This window comes from Ambystoma mexicanum, chromosome 8 (assembly GCF_040938575.1).
Source record: "Ambystoma mexicanum isolate Mex_15411 chromosome 8, UKY_AmexF1_1, whole genome shotgun sequence".
In the NCBI taxonomy this organism is placed as follows: Eukaryota; Metazoa; Chordata; class Amphibia; order Caudata; family Ambystomatidae; genus Ambystoma; species Ambystoma mexicanum.
The window spans coordinates 493,754,851-493,779,714 of NC_090929.1; the positions used below are offsets into that span (position 1 = coordinate 493,754,851).

The 24,864-nt window shown below is 43.3% G+C and overlaps 1 protein-coding gene across 4 annotated transcripts in view; it reads left to right on the plus strand.

Moving 5' to 3' along the window:
• Positions 1 to 24,864, plus strand: part of MIB2 (MIB E3 ubiquitin protein ligase 2) — a 725,636-nt gene that overhangs the window by 325,886 nt on the left and 374,886 nt on the right. For all 4 annotated transcript variants that reach the window (XM_069610141.1, XM_069610142.1, XM_069610144.1 and 1 more), the window contains one exon: positions 19,096 to 19,229. In XM_069610141.1, coding sequence (XP_069466242.1) covers positions 19,096 to 19,229 — 134 coding nt within the window. The remainder of the gene's footprint in view (positions 1 to 19,095; positions 19,230 to 24,864) is intronic.

Consider the following 24,864-nt stretch of genomic DNA (forward strand, 5'->3'; position numbering starts at 1 on the left):
CCCGGTCCAGTCCGTCTTCCGAACCCTGCGCATCACCTTAGAAGAGGTCACAGCAGCGCGAACCAGGCCAGCGCCTCCGTGGGAGTCAGGTGAGCGTTACACCCATTTGCAACTATTCACAAAGACAAGGTGGTTTTGCGCACTCACCTGCGTTATACGCCTACATTAATCTCAAAGTTCCATGTAAACCAATCAATCCAACTTTCTTTCAAAACCCCACTAACTTGACAGAAAGAAACCTCCATACACTAAATGTGAGCAGAGCCGTGATAGTATATCTTGAAAAGACAATTCTTTGTCTCTGTGGCAGCTGGTAGAGAAGGGGTCCCTGTCTCTAAATCAGCTATTTCCAAATGGATTGTAAATTGCATCACACTGTGTTATTGTCTTGCCAAGAGAGATCTACCCTTTATGCCTAGAGCTCACTCTACTCTGGACACAGGTACTACCATAGAATTAATTGCAAATGTCCCGCTAGATTCCATTTGCAGAGCAGCAACCTGGAGTTCTGTTCATACTTTCACCCAACACTACTGCTTAGACACACACTGTCTGATTCTCAGGTGGGACACACAGTACTAAGACATCTCTTTGCTATTGTTACTTCACACATCCCATCACCATCTCCTGTTACTGCTTGCTAGTCTAAGCACAGTATGTGATCCAAGCAGATTCACAAACATCAGAAGACATACATTACTCGCAGTTATCATATTTCTGATGGTTGTATCTGCTTAGATTCACATGCACCCACCCCTCCTCCCCTCTTGGAGTAGAAGGAACATAGACATCTTATACCTTTCTTCTGTACTCATGCCCCATTAAGGCTCCCTCACGGCATAACAAAAACAACCGATGGGACGTTGACGCGTGAAGGGTTTTGAATATACTACACGCCACATTAGGGATAGTGGAGTCCGGCCCTTGTCGACGTTCCTTTTTGATCTTCGAAAAAAAGATGCATTACTCCACGCTTACCACTAGATGTCCCACTATATGCAAAGCATGCGATTCTAAGCAGATACAACCATCAAAAATAGGATTACGGTAAGTAATGTATGCCTCATCCATGTATTTCTCGTATTGACACAGTTCCAATTTTCTGTATTACTTTGTCATAATGTCTGGTCTCGAACCCTCTTTCATTCACTTTCTTTGTTCAGTGATCCAGTGACCCAACCTTCTTTGTCTAGTTCACCTGACTCATGTACCTGCCATTGTCGGTACATGGTGGAGCTGCCGATGTGCCCTGGTAAGCCAGATTCCCTTCCCAGGGCTCATTGCCTTTATCTGGTGGTGTTCGGGCCTCTCGCGGCAAACACACGGAAGCACCCTGGCGTTGTGCCTCCACTTCACTGGTTTACCAGCTTCGTCTGGCGACTCCACGTCCTTCACGTCTCCCGCTTTACTCCTGAACCCTTTAGGCGGCATAGGCACTGTTTCTCGATTCCGGCGGTTGCCAGGAAGGATCGTCTTCACTTCCTGCTGCGATCCCAGCACAGTGAACCAGCTCCTGAAGTCCTCCTTCTCTCGCTGTCCCCCTGCTTGTCTGTGGGCTTCTCATGTCGGCTCCTCCTGCAGTAACTAGCCTGTTGCAACTCTTACCTTCAGCTGTTCCATCTTTAAAAGGAGTTGCTTGGAGCCAATCCCCTCCCTCCAAACACTGCTTCTGATTCTGCGGAGTATTTGGCATTACTCGGCCCCTCCTGCTCATATCAGTCATTCTGTTGGTTACAGAATATTGAGGGATACCATCGGCAGGATTTAAGGGTTGTTGTTTAAGGGTTGGTGTCGGGGGTGATCACAGTATGCTATTAAGGCATGAGGAATGGAAGGGGTATTCCTAAAAGGGAAAGGGGATACCATGTCTCATATGATGATGCCGGTCTCTCCTCCCCTGTGAGTCGCCTCCCCTCATGTGATCCTCCCTCAAATAGCAGCCCCCAGGGTCAGGATCAGGTAACAGCTGCCATCCCATGGCCATATGAGGAGAGGCTACCTCTGGGAAAGGAGTGATGACATCATCAGATTGATCACAACCCCCAGTTTTGTTTTCACACCTTGTCCTGACTTTTTACAGTGAAGTGAAGCCTTTAGCTTCACTCCACTGCCCTTTTGCTCATTTGTAATGGGGGAAACGACTAGTCCTTCAGACTGTCAGTACGGGGAAACTGTTTCCCTTTTTCTTTTTACATGTTCTCTATTTTGGGTTACTTTTTCATATTGCACAATGCATCCTCAAATGCAGTGCCATTTGCATTATGCACTACCGGGAGTGGCGGTTAGTGGTCTGGAGTGGAGCTGTGGAATGCATCAGTGTTTTCTCACTGTTTACTTGGAGGTGAACTTAGCTGTAAGCAGCCCTCTTGAAACACTCATCACTGCGGAGCGGGAGTGGTCTGCCGAGGCAGCGAGTCTGGAGTCGCTTGCTCTGCTCGGTCGCGTGTCTGCTCCTCTCAGGAGTCCTTCGATTCCCAAGACCGAAACTCCAGGTCTGGCTGCTTTGTCTGCGAGTTTGTTGGGCCGTGTGGGGAGGGATACTGCTCGAGGTACAGCCTCTATTGCTTGGTACACAAACATCTGTACGTAAACTGTATAGCGGTACATGTCTGGCTACATTTGGGCTCAAGGAAGGGCCTTAAGCTCTTACATTCCTCTTCAGTAGTACCAGTTTGATTCATTCATGCCATCTGCTATTGCTTACTTGTTTTTACCAGAATTGAGCAAGGTTCCCCTCCTTCTGGTTTTTGAATTAGCTTCTGTGCACACCTTGTTGCGCTTTCATTTGTCTTGTCTAATCTCATGACAAGTGTTATAAATAAGTACGCCCTCTGGAGTTGGGGGGGGGGGGGGGAGAGGGGATCTGCCAACTCCCTCATCCCCTATGGACTTGCGTGACGGACAGATGGATATGGGCCATACAGCAGGTTCACTCGGTCTGCAAGGGGTGCAGGTACGCCTATAGACTTCACAGCGGCCAAGTCCAACCTAGTTCGTGGGACAGACCCGGCCCCGTGGTTACGAACATTTCTGCTTTTATTACAGAACCTACCCCTCCCCCCGTCCCCCTCTCCAGTGCTTGCGCTGACTTCTCTTCCCTCCAACAGGACGGTGTGCTCCTCCAGCATTGGATCTTTCATGGATTCACATGCTGTGAATATTCCCCGTCAGGCTGGGAAACGCCAGTAACTTTACTATAGTAGTTTGCCTATGGAAAAAACTTCGACACCTTGAGTGTCCTATCAACGTCGTTATGGGTGCTTTAGGCAGCACCAATGAGACATCGAGAGTATAGCTCCGCCCCCGTGGCTTCCCCTCAGGTTTCAACCGTCTTACAAACCGTTGGGATTACCTCGAGTTCTTGCCAGAGAATTTGTCTTTTTGTGTGAAGACTTTGTTTTTCTTCACTGCAGCTTTTGCTGTTTTCCACTATTTCGTAAAGGAAGATGTGTTCCCGGTCCCGTTATGTCATCCTTGGGTCCGAAGAAAACTTTATTCAGGCCATGTGAGACCTGTGGCCTCAAGAATGTGTACGAGGGGGATGGCCACTCGGAGTGCCTGTACTGCTTATACCCCAATCACTCGGTGGAAAACTGCGACATCTGTCAGGGGTTCTCCCAAAAAACCATCAGGGACAGAAACAGGCGCTTGATTTGCCAAGCCCTAGTTGGTGACGGGAGTTCCATCTTCCAAGGACACCTCACGGCTTTCGACCGTGGCTACAGAGCTGCCTCTTCTAGAAAGGTCTTTGACCATACTACCAGAGGACATACTCCAGCACAAGATCATCTCTGACTTGGAGGCACCCGCCTACGACAAGCATGGCGTTTTTGAATGGGATCCCGAAGAAGGTTCAGAGCAGCCTCTCCTGGATCAATCTGTTTTGGGTTAACAACCTTCCCTCCCCTCCACGTCGGCGGACCTGGGGGTTATGCCACCACAGTATCCTCATCAACCCACGCTCATTGCTCTCAATGCAAGTGCTCACGACTTTGCAGACGCTACTAGAGCATTTAGACGCCAGGCTCCCAGTACCTCGGGCTCCTTCGATGGTGCTGCTGCCAAGCCCGCCGGCTATTCCTCGTCAAAGGGATGCCTCAGATGCCTGCTGCGACCAAGGTCCTCGGCCGAGTAAACCGTCCCCAGCTAGTCCTCTTCCGCCTTCCCCTAGGACGTTTTAGTCCTCCTCATAGAGATCAGGAGGAAGGGAAGCTGGATGATTCAGAGCTTCTGGTACCCCTCTTTCCATTCCCCAGTGTTCTAAAGCGAAGCCACAATTATACTACACACAGATGCCTCGCATATAAGATACTGTCTAAAATCCTGAACCCAATGTGTATACAATGATTACAAAAATCTTTTTTGAAATTTATTATTTGCACATGTTGTAAACCATTAAAAAGGCACTCAGTGCCAAACACACAATAATACACATTTTAGGCACTTTGCCAATGGATTAAAAAGCTGTGAATCACAAAAACCAAAAAACGTTGCGCAACAGTCAAACGTCTAAGAAAGGGGATACACAAAAAAATTTATATAACAGGGTTTCATATCATTCTGACCACTTTGTTTATATAAAACACAATCCCACAGTGAATTAGCATGGGTATTCTAGATCGATGTCGACATGTTTCGGCCTTTAATTTATTCCAGACACTATCCCTAGTGTCTTTAAACTTTCTTTTCTATGGCCATCTTCAGGACAGAATTTCTTCAAAATAAGTCAAGATAGACTTTATACCCCAACAGTAAATTTGAACAACTGAATCTATAAAGAAATATATACAAAAACAACATATCAATCTCAAATACATTCATTTCATGGGTTCAATTATTTACAAGGTCTCGCCACATACCAATTGCTGTTAGATATATTACTTTGGCACATTACTACTCCTCGTTTAAATAGACCTGTTTAAGACTAAAACAACACGAAACATGCTTCACTTCAAAAAACTTTTGTGTACACCGGGGCAATGTAAGAGCTGTTCAAAGAATACAGCTCCTTTACTTAATTTACAATTTATAAATGATGTTGACTCTTGCAATCTTTCTCCAAATTCAATTGGAGCTAGTCAATTAATAAGCTTTCCATCTCTCATATAAACTTTCTTAGAATGCCAGGTGTCGCAACTAATTACTCCACCAGGATGCGCCCTGTAATCTACTTATTTATTTAACTCTCTGCTCATAATTGTTGGCATTGGTTTTTACCCTACAGGTAAAGGACATTCCACCAGCACCTATCATGGCCCCTCAAAGGGACGGAGTATTATATGAACCATGCATATTTTAATCAGCCTGATTCTCTTTAAAAGTCATGCACAAAATGGTGTAATGATTCCACTTACTGTTGTCATCTAAAAATGCGAATTTTCCTTTTCCAAATATGGCCCGTAGTTTATGTATACAGGCCTCTCAGGAAAAAATATACCACGGCACTGCTACACAGCTTCTTATGCTGCCAGAATCATCCTGGTGGAGCGAATGCCAAACGACAATGGTCATTTACACTGTCCTGAGAAAACAAGCGGCAAAAGAAAACTTCGTCACCACCACTTTTCCAATTAAAAGTTACTATTGTCACGGTGGGGCTGGCAATTATTCCGTAGTTTCCACAAACTCTCCACATCAGACTATTTAAACAAACCCTTCACTAATGGTGTGCTTACCCTCATGCAGCAGAGACCACGTTGATTTTAAACAAATGCGCGGTTTGCTTTTATTTCAGATCTCGCGGCATTGCAACGCGATGGAAACTTCATTTCAAAAGGATCGTGAAGCACCTCACGGGAATCAATCTATGCTCAGTCAAGAAAGAAAAACAAACGCACGCACGATGCGGTCAAACATGCATGCCCAGCTGTTGTCTTTTCGGAGATCAAAGCGCAATTATCCTGCGACGTTTATGGCATACGCTTACCTTCTTCCGTCGTTGTCCACGTTCACGCCGTGTTGTTTCAACTGCATTCACAAGCGAGCCGCTGGGTGGGTTGCTAATTATAGCCCTGACTAAAATCACATGATGTTTTTCCCGAAGCCATCTGAAACACGTCCTATCACGTGAGTGCTTTTTCTTAAAGATACAGGAACGAGATTTTGATTCTATGGTGTGGAGTATTCTCAATTGTTTAATTATCTAATGATTCCCCAAATACATTGCACAAAACTCAGTGTACAATGCGCAAAAGCCCTATGTAAAATTCTCATAGGGAACAAAATGTTTTCAAAAGTTTTTTGAAACAAAAGTTTTTAAACAATTTTTTTATATATAAACAAACACCTCGCCATCAACCGATTACAGATAGTGGCTTTACAACAGGGTGTTCCATTCTACTGATAAATTCAGGCCATGTTGGCAGTCTTTAAAGTGTAAATCCATCTTTGTTCACACAACGACAGTTTCCTTTCTCTATTACCCCCTCTAGGAGTGTTAGCAATTTTTTCAATAACAAACCAAAGAAAATCTGTGTGTTTGTTTTTTTTGTTCAAAATGGGCAACTAGAGGTTTATTTACCACCTTATTTTTTAGGCATGATCTGTGCTCACAGATACGTTGCCTAATTGGCCTAGTCGTTTTTCCAATATACAGTAAATCGCATGGGCATTTAATCCCATAAATCACCCAGTCGGTGGTGCAGGTCGTAAAAGAACGTAACTGCCACAATTTACCATTTTGGTCAACCGAGGACATATTCTTTGTAAGATCACACACGGAACAGCGACCACATTTATGGTGGCCTATTACTCGTGGCAAGTTCCAAAGTGTGGACTGGGGTGTACCACTTTGTTTAAAGGGATAGGTATGTACCAAAAGGTCCTGATAGTTCTTTTGTCTTTTGAATGCAAATCTTGGAATTGTTGGGTTGAAATCAGAAGTTTTTAAGAAATGCCAGTGTTTTTACACGATTCTTCTCAGATCGTTACTAATGGGACTATATGTCATGACACATGTTATTTTATCATCTTTGATGGTTTTCTCTGGGTGAAGGCACCTTTCTCGGTTGGTGTGTTGGGCCCGTTTGAAGGCTCGTTGGATTATTCTTTTTGGGTACCCCCGTGACTTCAAGCGAAGTTTGAGATCTTTACCTTCGTTCATGAAATCACTAATGGAGGAACAATTCCTCCTAATTCTCAGAAATTGCCCCACTGGAAGGTTGTCTCGAAGACTGAGCGGGTGGAAACTGTTGTATCTCAACAGGGTGTTTTTATCAGTCGGTTTTCGGAAAAGAGTGGTTTGTAAGTGTCCCGAAAGCGTCTTCTTAATTAAAATATCTAAAAAAGATATTTGTTCAAGGTTACTTTCCATGGTAAATTGAATGTAGTTGTTTTGTGCATTTAACCAATTCAGAAAAAGATTTAGACTAGCCTGATCGCCCTTCCATATCATCAGCACATCGTCAATGTAGCGGAACCATCTGGTCACGTTGCCTTTGAAAGGATTATCTTCATGGAAAACTGATGCTGCTTCAAAAGAGTCCATGAATAAATTTGCTAGGTCTGGGGCAAATGTAGCGCCCATACTTGTCCCGTGAATCTGTTGGAAAAATAAACCATCATATAGGAAAAAATTCTCTGTTAGAGCAAGACGTATACACTCTAAGATAAAATTTGTAGGTACCGCTTCTTGGGTTGTGGTGCGTTTATTCAGGTAGAATGCCATAACCTTTAAACATTCCAGTTGCGGTATACTAGTGTATAGTGCTGTTACGTCTAAAGTGACTAGCAGATCTGTTTGATCAATCACCAAATCTGCCAGATGATTGATCATACTGGTGGTGTCCTTAATGAAGGACTTCATGGTCCTCACAAAAGGTCTCAGAAACCAATCCGTGTACACAGAGAGGGGTTCCAAAATTGAATTTAAAGCCGAGACAATCGGTCTTCCTGGTGGAGTAATTTCATTCTTGTGAATTTTTGGCAATAGATAAAAAGCCGGGATAGATGGATTTCTGTTGATCAAAAAACTATGTTCATCAACAGTAATCCAACTCTCTCTTAATGCATGATCCATCAGACTTTTTATCTCATCCCTGATTCTCGGGGTAGGATCACGCTCTAGTTGTTTATAGAACGTAGGGTTGTTAAGTTGAGCCAGAGCTTCTCTCTCATATAACACCGTATCCCACAGCACTATTCCCCCACCTTTATCCGCAGGTTTTATCAGGAAAGAGGAGTTATTTTGAAGAGATTTTAGAGCCTCTCGTTGTCCATGAGACATATTATCTCTTACATGATTCCGTGTTTGTAAAAGCACCTGAGTGTCCTCTAAAACTTTGTTTTCAAAAGCCAGTACCCCTGGCGACACCATTGAATTATTCGGACTAAAGGTGGAAGGGGGTTTTAGGCCTGTAATGCTTTTTTCTTTATTCGAAGGAGGGGCGTTATTGAAAAAGTATTTAAGGCGTATTTATCGAAAAAACCTTTGTAATTCGATCTGTGTTTCAAAATCCCAGGCTTTTGTGGTAGGGACGAAACTAAGACCGTTTCTTAAAATGTCGCTTTCTAGGGCAGTTAGAACATGTGTTGAGAGATTAAACACCGGGATCACCAAATCAGTGGTGGACCCCGCCAATTGCGGGTCTGCATTCTTGGTGGTCCCTGTTGCCAGTTGCGGCCACGTTTCCCTTTCCCACGGAAAAAATGTGTTTGTCCATTGGTGTTGGCCGATGTTGAAGGGGCTATAGTATCAGAATCACTTCCAGAACTTGAATTGGATGTGTTTGAAAAACTGACATATTTGTTTTTTCGTCGTCCTCCAAATTGCCCTCTGTTTTGTGTCATTTTATTTTGGTCAGTGTAATAGGACTCTACAAGATAAGGGTATGTTATAGTTTCTTTATAATTGGTTATATCTTTCTTATATTTCCAGATCTTTTTATCTAAAGTTAGTTTCTTAAATTTTTGGATCTCATCTTCTATTTTCTCAAGTTTTTCTTTGATGTTTTGGATCAATTCACTGCCCTTAATTTTGATTTCTAGGGTTGCAATATCTTCCTTTTGTTTATCTGCTTCTTCCACAGATGTGTCTATAATGAGAATCAGAAAATCTCTAGAGCATTTATTGCCTACTGCACTGAACTGACCTTTAAACTTCGGGTTATCAGTGAAGACGCAAGGAACATTTTTAATTTGTAGGCCTTCAGGAATAATGCCAGCTTTTAAATATGCAAGCATCAGCGAGACTCTGTTCTGATCAATTTTTTCTTTTTTTGAATCAGAGTATCGAAGTCGTTTAATTCAGTCAGGGGAACATCCCCTTGATGGTCAGCAGCTACTATCGAGGGAAGGCCTATCAACCTCTGAAAGTGTTCATCGGAAAACGCTAGAGATTTGGTGATTGATCAAACAGATCTGCTAGTCACTTTAGACGTAACAGCACTATACTCTAGTATACCGCAACTGGAATGTTTAAAGGTTATGGCATTCTACCTGAATAAACGCACCACAACCCAAGAAGCGGTACCTACAAATTTTATCTTAGAGTGTATACGTCTTGCTCTAACAGAGAATTTTTTCCTATAAGATGGTTTATTTTTCCAACAGATTCACGGGACAAGTATGGGCGCGACATTTGCCCCAGACCTAGCAAATTTATTCATGGACTCTTTTGAAGCAGCATCAGTTTTCCATGAAGATAATCCTTTCAAAGGCAACGTGACCAGATGGTTCCGCTACATTGACGATATGCTGATGATATGGAAGGGCGATCAGGCTAGTCTAAATCTTTTTCTGAATTGGTTAAATGCACAAAACAACTACATTCAATTTACCATGGAAAGTAACCTTGAACAAATATCTTTTTTAGATATTTTAATTAAGAAGACGCTTTCGGGACACTTACAAACCACTCTTTTCCGAAAACCGACTGATAAAAACACCCTGTTGAGATACAACAGTTTCCACCCGCTCAGTCTTCGAGACAACCTTCCAGTGGGGCAATTTCTGAGAATTAGGAGGAATTGTTCCTCCATTAGTGATTTCATGAACGAAGGTAAAGATCTCAAACTTCGCTTGAAGTCACGGGGGTACCCAAAAAGAATAATCCAACGAGCCTTCAAACGGGCCCAACACACCAACCGAGAAAGGTGCCTTCACCCAGAGAAAACCATCAAAGATGATAAAATAACATGTGTCACGACATATAGTCCCATTAGTAACGATCTGAGAAGAATCGTGAAAAAACACTGGCATTTCTTAAAAACTTCTGATTTCAACCCAACTGTTCCAAGATTTGCTTTCAAAAGACAAAAGAACTATCGGGACCTTTTGGTACATACCTATCCCTTTAAACAAAGTGGTACACCCCAGTCCACACTTTGGAACTTGCCACGAGTAATAGGCCACCATAAATGTGGTCGCTGTTCCGTGTGTGATCTTACAAAGAATATGTCCTCGGTTGACCTAAATGGTAAATTGTGGCAGTTACGTTCTTTTACGACCTGCACCACCGACTGGGTGATTTATGGGATTAAATGCCCATGCGATTTACTGTATATTGGAAAAACGACTAGGCCAATTAGGCAACGTATCTGTGAGCACAGATCATGCCTAAAAAATAAGGTGGTAAATAAACCTCTAGTTGCCCATTTTGAACAAAAAAAACAAACACACAGATTTTCTTTGGTTTGTTATTGAAAAAATCGCGAACACTCCTAGAGGGGGTAATAGAGAAAAGAAACTGTCGTTGTGTGAACAAAGATGGATTTACACTTTAAAGACTGCCCAACATGGCCTGAATTTATCAGTAGAATGGAACACCCAGTTGTAAAGCCACTATCTGTAATCGGTTGATGGCGAGGTGATTGTTTATATATAAAAAAATTGTTTAAAAACTTTTGTTTCAAAAAACTTTTGAAAACATTTTGTTCCCTATGAGAATTTTACATAGGGCTTTTGCGCATTGTACACTGAGTTTTGTGCAATGTATTTGGGGAATCATTAGATAATTAAACAATTGAGAATACTCCACACCATAGAATCAAAATCTCGTTCCTGTATCTTTAAGAAAAAGCACTCACGTGATAGGACGTGTTTCAGATGGCTTCGGGAAAAACGTCATGTGATTTTAGTCAGGGCTATAATTAGCAACCCACCCAGCGGCTCGCTTGTGAATGCAGTTGAAACAACACGGCGTGAACGTGGACACCGACGGAAGAAGGTAAGCGTATGCCATAAACGTCGCAGGATAATTGCGCTTTGATCCTGCGAAAAGACAACAGCTGGGCATGCATGTTTGACCGCATCGTGCGTGCGTTTGTTTTTCTTGCTTGACTGAGCATAGATTGATTCCCATGAGGTGCTTCACGATCCTTTTGAAATAAAGTTTCCATCGCGTTGCAATGCCGCGAGATCTGAAATAAAAGCAACCCGCGCATTTGTTTAAAATCAACGTGGTCTCTGCTGCATGAGGGTAAGCACACCATTAGTGAAGGGTTTGTTTAAATAGTCTGACGTGGAGAGTTTGTGGAAACTATGGAATAATTGCCAGCCCCACCGTGACAATAGTAACTTTTAATTGGAAAAGTGGTGGTGACGAAGTTTTCTTTTGCCGCTTGTTTTCTCAGGACAGTGTAAATGACCATTGTCGTTTGGCATTCGCTCCACCCGGATGATTCTGGCAGCATAAGAAGCTGTGTAGCAGTGCCGTGGTATATTTTTTCCTGAGAGGCCTGTATACATAACAAACTACGGGCCATATTTGGAAAAGGAAAATTCGCATTTTTAGATGACAACAGTAAGTGGAATCATTACACCATTTTGTGCATGACTTTTAAAGAGAATCAGGCTGATTAAAATATGCATGGTTCATATAATACTCCGTCCCTTTGAGGGGCCATGATAGGTGCTGGTGGAATGTCCTTTACCTGTAGGGTAAAAACCAATGCCAACAATTATGAGCAGAGAGTTAAATAAATAAGTAGATTACAGGGCGCATCCTGGTGGAGTAATTAGATGTGACACCTGGCATTCTAAGAAAGTTTATATGAGAGATGGAAAGCTTATTAATTGACTAGCTCCAATTGAATTTGGAGAAAGATTGCAAGAGTCAACATCATTTATAAATTGTAAATTAAGTAAAGGAGCTGTATTCTTTGAACAGCTCTCTTACATTGCCCCGGTGTACACAAGTTTTTTGAAGTGAAGCATGTTTCGTGTTGTTTTAGTCTTAAACAGGTCTATTTAAACGAGGAGTAGTAATGTGCCAAAGTAATATATCTAACAGCAATTGGTATGTGGCGAGACCTTGTAAATAATTGAACCCATGAAATGAATGTATTTGAGATTGATATGTTGTTTTTGTATATATTTCTTTATAGATTCAGCTGTTCAAATTTACTGTTGGGGTATAAAGTCTATCTTGACTTATTTTGAAGAAATTCTGTCCTGAAGATGGCCATAGAAAAGAAAGTTTAAAGACACTAGGGATAGTGTCTGGAATAAATTAAAGGCCGAAACATGTCGACATCGATCTAGAATACCCATGCTAATTCACTGTGGGATTGTGTTTTATATAAACAAAGTGGTCAGAATGATATGAAACCCTGTTATATAAATTTTTTTGTGTATCCCCTTTCTTAGACGTTTGACTGTTGCGCAACGTTTTTTGGTTTTTGTGATTCACAGCTTTTTAATCCATTGGCAAAGTGCCTAAAATGTGTATTATTGTGTGTTTGGCACTGAGTGCCTTTTTAATGTTATACAACATGTGCAAATAATAAATTTCAAAAAAGATTTTTGTAATCATTGTATACACATTGGGTTCAGGATTTTAGACAGTAGCTTATATGTGAGGCATCTGTGTGTGGTATAATTGTGGCTTCGCTTTAGAACACTGGGGAATGGAAAGAGGGGTACCAGACTCATTCATGTTGCGTATTGTGCTCGTCTTAGAGCTAGTTCCCTTTGAGTCTTGGTCCCCCGATAAAAAAGTTGGGAACCTTACCTGTTTTTTGGTAATACTGATTCAGAGCTTGACATTGCTCGACAGGACACTCTTTCTACAGCATCTTCTTCTCACAGAAGGGCAGACACCTGGGATACAGACCCGGACCTGGATAATCTGAGTAGTCCTGCGCAACCATCTCTACTGGATGACATTGAGGCCTTCCATGCCATGATCGATAGAGCCTTTCATCAATTTGCTCTTATCCATGAGGAGGAAAAGGACTGCTTCATGTTCGACCACATGGGGAAGAGGAGAAAGGCAGTTTTTTCCGTCCCGATATTGGATGTGTGGCAGGAGGTCCTCCGGATGATGAGGCACCCGTTTACGGAGCCAACGGTTAAGGGCCGCTTGGAAAAGAAATTCAAGGCACCTGAATCCACGCCAAAGTGCCTGACTTCGCAGTCTACACCAGAGTCGGTTGTGTCTGCAGCGGCTAGTACAAAGGCTTGCACTCAACACAAGTGCGCCGCTCCTCCAGAGAATGAGAACCGTAAATTGGAAGCTTTCGGTAAGAAAGTCCTTACTGTCGGCAGAGACGGGTTTCAAGCAGATTAATAATGGGGGGGTTCTCCGGCGTCAAGCTTGGCTTCTCTGCACACATTTACGCCATGGGGTGCCCAGGTGGGCTGTTGCTCATGATTATAGCCCTTCACTCTTGCACTTCCATAAGACAAGGTAAGCGCTCATCACTGATTAAGACAAGGCGTGGTCTTAACCAGGGCTGCGTTTTAGCTCCGCTACTAGTTTATTCATCTCAGATTTTGACTGTGTGTTTGAGGGAGTCTGTTTTCCACTGCACCTCGTGGATAGATTAATGGATACATTTTATACGCTGATAAGATGATCTTATTAGACCATACAGTCATCGGATTGCAACGCCAACTTGGTGTTCTGGAATCCTACACCAAGGAAAATATGCTTATCAATGTATCTAAGACAAAGGCCTTTCACGATTTAATACCTTTGTTGTCCCTCTGCAATGTCGAACTCCAGCGTGTCTCAAATTTTATATATTTGGGGTTTTGTGTATTGGAATCCTTTAATAAATGTGAACATTTTTCTTATATGTCAAAAATGACCGTATTGGTCGCTCAAGCTGCACAGCTAAATAAGCAATATGGCCACTTCTCATTGATACCTTTTACAAAGTTTTATAACATGAAGGTTCTATCAGTGATTACTTATGGTGGTGACATTTTGCTCCTATCTGCATTGACTGACTGGTCCTGCCTAGAGGGCTGCTTCTGTGGAAAAATTTCGAAACTCTCAAGGGGGTCCCAGCAAAAGTACTCGGGTATAAGCTGGGTCAGCTCTCCATCAAAGTGCGTGTATTTTGAACAAAACGGACTATGCTCCCCAAAATAATGCTAGCTGTTGAAAATGTAATCTGATAGGAACTAAACAGCGAAAGTCTGTCCTTGGCTTAATTAAGTGGGTGGCGGATTGTAATAATATTATGAAAACATACAATTTACCATTGTGTCGAGTGTTCTATTTCCCAGTTAATAAAAAAAAAATCAAATAAATCTATAAATCTGGGAAATGGACTGGATCCACACCATTGAAGAAGTTAGGAAATACTGTACGTATGTGGGAGTCGTCCTTGCCGTAAGACCAGCAGGGGTAATTCCAGCCTACCTGGTTACATTTCCAAGCTCTCAATTGTAAGGTTAAACCTCCTCCTGACTAGGGATATTTTAGGGGCTAGGGAAAAGGTGCAGGGGGCACTGAGGATCTGTATATTTTATAATACACAGGGGCAATATGTTATGAATTTGAATGCTTCTAATGGCTATAACCTTGCTGCATTGCACCTTTTTAAAAAAGTTTTACCTCAAAGCACCCATTTGCCAATTACTGATGCATTAGTATAATGATATTTAACATAAGTTTATTATTTTAATTGATTGTGTAGTTCCTAAAAGGTTTTACATTATTGTTCATTTGGTGTTTTTTGAAAATTCTGATAATGAATTTGTAGAACTGATTTATAATGACAAAGTGATGTTTATTTTTTTATTTTAATGCTGTTTTTATTAAAATAACCACACAAAAATAAAAAAAATAAAAAACTACTACCCTAGACCTATACTCAAAAGGATTTTTTGGTTACTTTTAAATGTGCCTAAAGACAAGCTGGTAGCAACAGTTACATTTTTCCCTTGCTTACTGTGTTTTAGTAGCCTCGCTTTTACTGCGTTTGGCTACTAACAGTGGCTAGTGTTCTAACATAGCCATGACATGAGATATTTTACTTGTTCTTTGGCCTTCTTCCTGCCTTGCCAGGTCAGGAAATTCCTTTCATGGTCCTGGATTTCCTTGGGAAAGCATTGCTTTTCACCGGCTAGTGGCTGCCATTTGTGTATGATGCCAGGAAGTGGGTTTGGACTTTCTTGCTGCAGTCCCGGTGGAGCCCAGTTTGGAGTTTTCAGACGTGGCCCTGGGCCATCCAGTGGGCTCACCAACACCAGTTTGGGCTTCCGCGGTAGAAGCCTTGCTGTACCCCGTTTTGACTTGGAACTTCAGGGGGTCTTCAACTTGTCCTGCAAGTAGCCTTCCTCTGAAATGTCTGCGTCCAATCGTCAATGGGTCCTGAGATGGAAGTTTTTCTTTGGCTGTGACAACTGTGATGCCTATTGTCGCTGTGCATCGGTGACCATCGCTGGAGCCGGCCTTCCTGCATCTGGTAGTGTTTGGCATTGGTGCCTGCTGTATTCGTCAACTGGAAAGGGTTGCATTCTGCCCCTGGACTCGACCGGAATTTTGCTTACGTCCACAGCTCCTGGGCATCTTCAATCACAGCCAATGGCGGGAAAACCTACCTCCAGCGACCCTCCTTTCAGCTTCCAAATCTGAGGAAAAATGTGAGTTGGAGTGGTGAGTAGTAACAATACTTAACGGTGCCCCTAACTCCACCCTTTAAATGTTTGTGAAGAACAATTATTTTACATCTCTTGGCACTTGTTCCAAAAGGTAGAAAAGTATTTTACTTACCAGTAAACTTCTTGGACATTTTACTGGACCAATCTTCACATCCACAGGATCCTCTAACATTTTCCCAATTAAAATCTGTAAACTTTTGGGCACACCTCCCCAGTCAACTTAGGGTTGGACTTTATAAGTTAGGGTTGTTATTCCTGTGGTCTGTTGGTGTATTTGTTATTTACTCGCCTTCCTTTTCAAGTATTTGGAGAGGGGGAGGGGATGAATTGTATTCTTTGCACGGACTAACATTGACTGTATATATGTTTTATATTAGTACTATTGTGCCAATAATAAATATCGTATTTTTATACTTCCGGTCTAAGCTTAATCATGAACTACTTTAGTATGTGGACTCAATGTGGACCCTTGGCGGCTCTCGGCCCCCCCGAGACTAAGCCTAGACCACTCTCCAAGGCTACCTTAATTAGTTTGGCTGAACTCCCGGAATTTCCCATGTTCACTATAACTAGGGTGGCCTCCTAAACTCTGCCCACCCGGCCAGAGTTTGGAAATCCATTTGAACAACCTGGATGAAGATTGCCTCTTCTGCAGCTGACCTGGACTCTGATAGTACAAACTGCCATTTTCAATCCAACCCGGAGTTGACTATGACTTTGTCTTCCCATCACTTCTATTAACACACATTCGCTAACTCCATATAACTACCTGGGAAATGTACTTCTGTGATACATGCTTTCCCTATTGTGATTAAGATTTCTTTTAAGCAGTTTAGTGATTATCCTACATACCTTTTAGGTCTTTTAGGTACCCAAGGACTTAAGGTATTCTGTCATGTGTAATTGTTTAAATGCTCATTTATTGTTTTATAATAGACTAGCAAGTGTACCCGTGCTTCGCAAGGTAATTCCTACTTCAGTCGTAGTTTGAAGTTTACTTAATGAAGTAAACAAACGCTTCTTTGTGGACAATATTGATGGTGTTTCCTGTAGAAGCTAGTGTGAACAAATAGTCTTTGTTTAAAACTCTGGAGCAATCCAGATAAAGGTGATCATGAGAAGCATGAATCCCGGAAATCAGTTCCAGCTACTTGAGTTGGAGCATTAAGATTGCGCAGCAACATTATTGCTGTTCTGATCTACATCCGAGGCATCAGCTACCTCAACATAAGTGTCGTACGTGTAGGTCTGTAAGGTTGAAGTGCCATCCCCGTACATGTACAGCTGAAGCATGTAAGCTTCATACTGTTGAGAGGGCATACATTTTTCAACTTCTGCGGGAAATGAAGTTTCTGTAATCATCATGAGAGATTTGCCACAATGTGATGGACAACGTCATTGTGGACACTATTGAAGAGACATGCACAGTTTCCTGTCACTCGCATTAGTACAAAAGCACTGTACTGTCACCCGTGTTACTTCACAAGTGAGTGGCGCTAATGTCAGCTAAAATGCTGATAGTGTGGAAGGTTTAGGAACAAAGAACTGCTGAAGTTTTCATGAACTGCTGAACTTTAGGAACAATGAAAGTAGAACTACAGCTGGAAGTGCCATATGGCAGGGGTAAGCATTGCAGACCGCTTAAAAAAAATAAAAAATGTTTTTACGTTGTCTACAGCATGGAACCTACCCACATGCCAAATTGCAGGTTTGTAGCATGTTGGGGAAGTATGCTGAGCATTTAGAACATACAAACACATCCACGGAAACCTTTGTGTGCTCAGAGTCCGAATCCACATAGGAAAAATGGCCGTGGACCAAGAACATAAATGACCAGAGTGGATTAAACAGAAACCAACACCCCACGAAGGGTTACCAGAGACGAGAGAGTAAGAGGAACATCCAGAGGGGGATGAGGGGGTGAACCTGAACCGAATAACCAAGGAGGGGTTGCCAGACACCAGAGAGCAAGAGAAACGCCCAGAGGGGGTGGAAGTAAATATAATAACACATAAAGAATCACCAGAAATGAGTGAGTAAGCAAAAGCCCCAGAAGGGGTGAACCTGAATTGAAGGATTTGTACAGTCAAATTGTACGTTTGTATATACTTTTTAAAATCTTGAACAAGGCTCTGTTGGGAGGTGTCAGGAGTCCCCTTTTGTGTAGAAAATCGAGGATCTTTGTTGTGGACTGTACAAACAGAAACCGAGACACATTGGTTTATTTAGTTTTTGAAATGTACGAGCAGGCGAAGGCCCAAAAGCCAAGAGAACAGAATTTGAGAGCGCACAAGCCAAGACAGGGAAGTAAGAACACTTGAGTCTAAGTCTTTTTGTTTCCTTTGTTAGTGGTAGGGACCGCCAACAATGTAGCACAGGTTTGGACTGAGGAAAATGTTGATTTATGTAAACCTCCTGGCAAGCACCTTTTTATTACTTTACATATTAGGGAAACTTCACCTTGGGGGGGGGGAGGGGAGGACAAACCTGCCCAACACTGCTTGTTGCTCTCTCAAAGCCCTAACTATAGAACCGTAGTTAGCAGATAGTATTCGTTCTCTAGCTGTGTTTTGCTGCGATCCACATGCCAGTCTGATTTTCTATGCTGGTCATTACCTTAATTTCTCTATGACCCAAAAGCAAAGTACAGCTGTTAGCAAACCTTTGACGTAACACCATTGGGCTGTGGTGCTCTGTTAATATCTTTTCTCTGTGGCCAGAGGATTCTCGGTCTATGGCACCTTTTTTTATAAATGCTTCTTCAAGGCTTGGTGTGCTCCATTTATTTGTTTCTCTATGGCTTAACCTCCCCCAACATAAATGATGTACTGCTTTTTAGCATCTTTTATCATTCGCCGCATTAAGGCAGGGATTGGCAACCATTGGCTCTCCAGATGTTTTGGATTACAACTCCCACTATCCCCCAACAGCATAGTCCATTATGGGATTTGCAGTCCAACACACCTGCAGAGACTCAGGTGACAGACTCCCGCTCCCCCAACCCTCCACCCTCCATATTGCTCCATTTCCATCATTTCTCTGAGCCCCAATCTTTGTACTGCTCTATAACCATCCTTTCTAAATACCTCAGTGTTCATACTATTGCCTTACCATCCTTTGTGTGTGTGTGTGTGTGTCCTGACCTTCCCGAACCCCGCACCCCACATAAACCGTTGTGCATCCTAGTATCTTTTCTAAGTGCTTTTTCCCCTTGAGGATTTCACAATGCTTTTTTAATTCCATCCTATGTTCTTTCTACAGGCACACTGATATCTGTCTTGGAGAAGCTTCTGTCTCAGAAGCCTGACACAGATAGTCCAGGGCACCTGGTTGTAGAGGCCGCCCAGGGAAATGTGGCCAAGGTCCGTGAGCTCGTCCAGAAGTACCCAGACAAGGCAAGTAATGGTTTGGTATACAGTTGTTTTATTGAGAGGGAGGGTAATGGCACCCATTGACCCAACAGTGCAGAGCTGTCTTTAAAACACAATACTTATCCTGTGTGAAGTAGCATCCTTGCTTATTCTTCATGGTGGCTTTCCAGACTCAGCCGCTATCAGTAATTAAATGTAGCATTATATACCATTTATGTGCCACCCTTCGCAAATGGAAGCTTCTCCTTTTGTATCCAGTAGGTGTTCTTGTTCAACCCGTTATTAGCCTTGAACAGTGATACAAAGTTTCAAGCCTCTAACCGAGCCTTAAATTCACTCACATCATGGCATGAATACCAGTTATCCACATGCACCTAGATTAGACATGCACTCTTCAGTGGGTAGTCAAACCACAAATCTGTTTACCAGCAGCCAATGTTCCAATTTTTGTCTGGTCTCAGGCAGACCCCTTTTTCTTGTGGTTTATTATTTTTTTTTAACACGTCTGTTTGTCGATTTAGGATACCTGGCCCACCTTTTGCAAAAGACATGCCGGGTAGCATTGACATGGCTTTTGGAGTATTTTCAATGGGCGTAGGGAGTGTTCCAATCAGAATGGGTTAGTCACTATGAATTGAAACCATCTTCTATGATATTGAACTTGATCTTAGGGACCAAATTGCGCTCTCATATCCCTGCTTGCATAGAGGGGGGAGTGTTGGTTCTTGTGCCACTAGACTGTGGTTATACCACTATAACCACGTGTGTAATACTTTGTACCAATCAAATGTGTCTTGGTTTTGTGGGATATTGGTAGACTGCATTCTAATGCAATGCTTATGTGAGGGTTTTAGGACTTTGAAGAGTGAGATACCAGTAAGACTTGCGCTACATAGGGCTGTGGCAGAGCCAGTCATACTTTCCTTTGACACAGCGGCCTGCTCATAGTAGATGCTTTTTGTATAGCTAAGATTGGTGGTTCCTGGTTTCTGGTAGTGCAGAGACTGTTCCATGGAGATGAAAGTTATCTTCAGACCAGCTGCTCTGCGGAAGACCCACTGGAGAAGGTACTTGATTGGAGCAGACATGAACGGGCAGTGCTGTGGAGTAGTGTAGCTTGACAGGGGCACAGATGTTGAGTTACTGGTTACTAGAAAGTGCTGCCTGAATTTCGGTTACATTTCTAATAGGACGATAGCTATCAGAACACTAACGGTTCATTTCTAGTTCTCTGGTTGTCCATTGCTTTTCATAACAGGCCTCTGGCTCTGTCTGATACCGATGGTCCGATTGTCCAGTATTCCTGTCTTTGTGTCGTTTACATGCAGGGACATGTAACAAGGCTTTTGCTAAGAACAGAGCCCTTGAGGCTTGTGACCTGACTGCCTGCTGGGGCAAAGGGAGGCAGTGCCGAAAGGTGGTGGGAGGTTGGTTGAGGACTTGTGCATGTGCAGACACTGGTAGAGCCACCAGCTCACATCGGGTTTGGAAAGATGCAGACAGGACCATCTCTGTGTGGTTCTTTATTTTGATGTCATCTTCTCAACGAAACCTGTCCCCATGCTTATGTTCCATTGTTTGACGAAATACTGATTCACACTCTCCGCTTTAATAGGGAATTCAGAAGTTGAGTTCATAACACTGCTTTCATTCAGAAGTGTGCATGCTTTTGAACTGTTGCTGGCACCCACTCACTGGAGGCTGCCACAATCAAACTTTCACAGGCTTACTCCTGGATTTCTCTCTTGTGGTCAGGCAGGACTCCAGACACAGATTCACTCAACCAACCATTTTTGGTCAATGTAGCCTTCAATCTCCTAGCTGGCAGCAAGCATGACCATACATGGCAACATTGGTATCCCACATGCTCTCATATAGGGACAATGAATAGCGATTAGGCTTGGTACTGGATTTTGAAGGGGGTTCCATCGTGCCATCCCCATGGTTCTAGAGGCTGTGCTCCACTAAATCTATATAATTACATTATAGATTGCCACCAACCAGAGGACTCCACACAGGGCTGTACGAGGTTATTCTAACATGTAGCAGAGTGCTTTGGTGGACCGTAACTGTTGGGGGAATTTTTGTGTGTGCATTTTTCCACCATATTATTACAATGGAACTCATGGCATATTTGCCTATGTTGAGGAGCCTTAACTGAATTTTGAGGTAAGTAAAGCCTTTTTTGACTGCATCTATCTGCTCAGCTAATATTCTTTTTTTTGGGGGACTGGTGAACACTTGAGGCTACCTGTGCAGGGGTGTTGTTTCCCTCAAGTCATGTTTTTCTGTAGCGCACACCACCTCACAGTGGAGTGTTGCAGGGGTACTTTGTATCCCTTTTCCCCCCTTTTGTCTGGCAACATTTTCGATGCCTTTATGGTGTGCCTAGGACAGGCTGTTGGAATTGAAAACTTTTTTCATCTTTGTCTTGTGCACTACCGTACACCATAGTTTCTACAAAATACATACTGCCATTTCGAGAACCGTGTACTGAAAATGGCGGCTTCTTGTGGTTTAACTCTTGTCATTTGGCCATCATATTTGTAACTCCATATAAGGGCCTGCACTTAAGCAGGGGCCAGAGTGGACTCCTTGGAAAGTGCCTTTTGTGTGACTGAACTGGTTAGGACTTTATGGCCCCAATACACATCCTTGCCAGGAAGTGTTTTTTTGCTGGGAAGATGTGGGGATTGTGGTTGTTCATGATTGACAGCCCTTACCTGTTTGAATGGTGCATATTCTTTCCATTGGTCGGTGCTTGGCTAACCCCCAGCCTGGATTTTGGATAAGAGCCCGGCAGCTGTTCTGGGGGTCATCCACTGGGACCAAATCTGAAGATGAGAAGTTTGCTGAAGGTGTTCTGGAGCATTGCCACGAACGCAAACTAGCATTGCTCAAGCCATACACAGGTGTACCATGCTGTGCCTCCTGCAACCAGTAAAACCCATTGACTGTGCCTTTCCCCCCTTAGAACAGTGGGTACAACTGATCCTTAATTGGGTCGCTAGTGGGCGCCATTCTGAACTGGGGCTTGGCACTCTACAGATCGACTTGTGGCCCTGGAACATCACTGCTGCTACTCTGAACTGTGAAGAGAGGTCTTCCTGTATCTTGTTTCTTGCTCCCACCACAGGTCTGGCCTTCAGACTCCTGCGTGAGCTTTCTTTGCCATGCTACTTTGTCCGCTTGGTTCTGGTGGTCTACCTTTGTTGTGGTGACTGCTTTACTGAGGAATCTGACACACAAGAAAAATAACTCTTAGCTTTATACAGCTACTTCAATAGGCTAACACCTTCTTTCATTCAGATTTACCGCCGGAATACCCCCCAACTTGTAACGAGGCCCTATAACTCCAATCACACGCTATGGAGAGATATAAAAAGATCACCCATAAAAATAGTAGAAGACTAGCTGAGAGGGGGGGAAAGATTCCCATTCACCTGGTTAAATAATTACCATGTCCAAGCAAAAGGTTCTGGGGTTGACACAGGTCAGGAAGATGTATCATAAAGATGAACATCTTATCTCACCCCGACCCTTGCTTAACAATATTCATATTAACCATTCCAATTCCTTTAATTAGGCTTATGCTGTCAACGGTACATAGCATTTGCCCTGAAGCGCCCATGTGTCCCGTTCAACTCGGCTTACTGGTCTTCACTAGCGGCTTTGTATCTCACTGTCATCTTTGCTCTCTCTCGCCTGCCAACTCAAAGTGCGTCCCGTTAGCTGCTTGATTCCCGCTTTGCATTCCTCTGTTTTTAGTGACAACGGCTGCCCATGGCAATAATGTAGCAAACTTCTTTCGGCTCGGTTTCTCTGCACGCCGTTCTCGTCTACCTCCATACTGCGTCCTGCAGTCTCCTCGCCTCCATTGTCCATACCAACATCAGAACAAGTCTCTCTCTCTCTCCCCCTCCTCCTCTTTTGAATGTCCCAGCACTGGTTCGCATTTTCCAAAGGCTAGAACAGAGCGTTGGCTTACCGCTTCTGCTCATTCTCATTAATCATCCCTCTTCCTCGTCTCAGTAGGATATTATGGGGTGGAGGAGTAAATAATGATCTTGAACACAAGAACCCACCCATGAATTCTACATCACAATAAGCCATACAGGAATGCTGCAAAGGTACATGGGTGTCATTAAAAATTACAGCTGAATGATTATTCAGATTCAGTATTTTTCTGTCTTCCTGGAGTTTGACCTCCCCTATGTGGTCCTCCCGCAGATGGCCACCCCAAAGGTCAGAGTCTGGTAGCTTCTGCCTTTCCCTGGCTGTGTAAGAGAAGCTTCCATACAGGGAATCAGTGACGATGTTGCTAGATTCGTCACAATACCAATCGTTCGGGCAAGAGTCTCCGTAGATGTCATAAAGAGGAATCTTGTGCCTTTTATGTAAGAAACTAAAGGCCAAGACCCTCAAAACATATAAGATCCAGTGCTGGGCAGGTTATGCCACAGTGGCCGAACATTCAGCACATCATGGCAACCAAAGTGGTGTAGGATGTTGAGGGGGGGGGGGAGTGCACAATTGGACCCTGAGTAAACAGAGTTGCGCCCCCGCCCCAACTCCAAAACACAGAGCTGTAAAAGGCTCTTTCTCAGCCAGCCCTCGTCTCCGGAGAGCTCGCCAGAGGGTGAACTCACTAGCCACAAATGCTGCAAGGAAACCACTGCTTTGGGGCAGAAGCAATCAAGAGACCGGGATATTGCGAATGTCTAAACAGGCTAAGTCTGCTACCGTGTCTAAAAAGCTGCAAACATTTGCAGCTGAGAAGCTCTGCGGTCACCAAGTACCCAAGAAGAGGGAGGGAGATTCACTATACTTCAAATAATCTCCTTTAACAGCACACTCATTAGTTACAAAGGCAAAAAAGACGCATAGCGCACATAGGAAAGAACACCCCCAACAACCGTTCAAACATGGTGTCGAAGCATCCAGCTCAGAAACTCTCAAGGCTACGCCTGGCTTCAAGCATAACGATGTAGAGAGTCAGAAGTCTAAACATGCAGCCAGAAACATAGCTTAGAAAGATGCAAAACTAGACACTGCGACAAGGCAACAGATGCCCAAAAAAGAAACGTGAAAACATGGCACTGAAAGATTGGACCATGATACTCAAAAACAGAACAGTCAGTCCAAAAATCAGATCCTGGAAAATAATCAATGGCTAGAAGGATGGGCTGGGGGGCTGAGGCAACATCAGGGGTGTTGATTACACCAGTGCTAGATACTATTAAAGCCTCAGAAAATGGCACTAGAATATGGTGCAGCTTCAAACACCATACAGACAGCCCTGCATTCTAGGCAAACGGATCATTGGAAGTCATAGAAGAAGAGCAAGAAGAGAAATATGAACAGGAAGGAGGTCAGGCAACTATTTGTGACACACACAAGCAGTAGGAGATGTGTTTGTGGCAAGAGCTCGTTTTTGTGCAGACATTAGCAAATGTAGGTATACTTATGAAAGAGCAAGATGAAAGGAAAAACAGAAAATAGGGTATGTCTCAACAGGGGTATCCACCACACCAACTGAAACACGTAGGTCAAGCAGGAAATACCCCTACAGATTGGGCTGTTTACTATGAAGATCCACAAACTCCCAGTGCCTTCTCTGGATGATGATGGCCCCCTCGCCCCCTCTTTCTTACTCGCC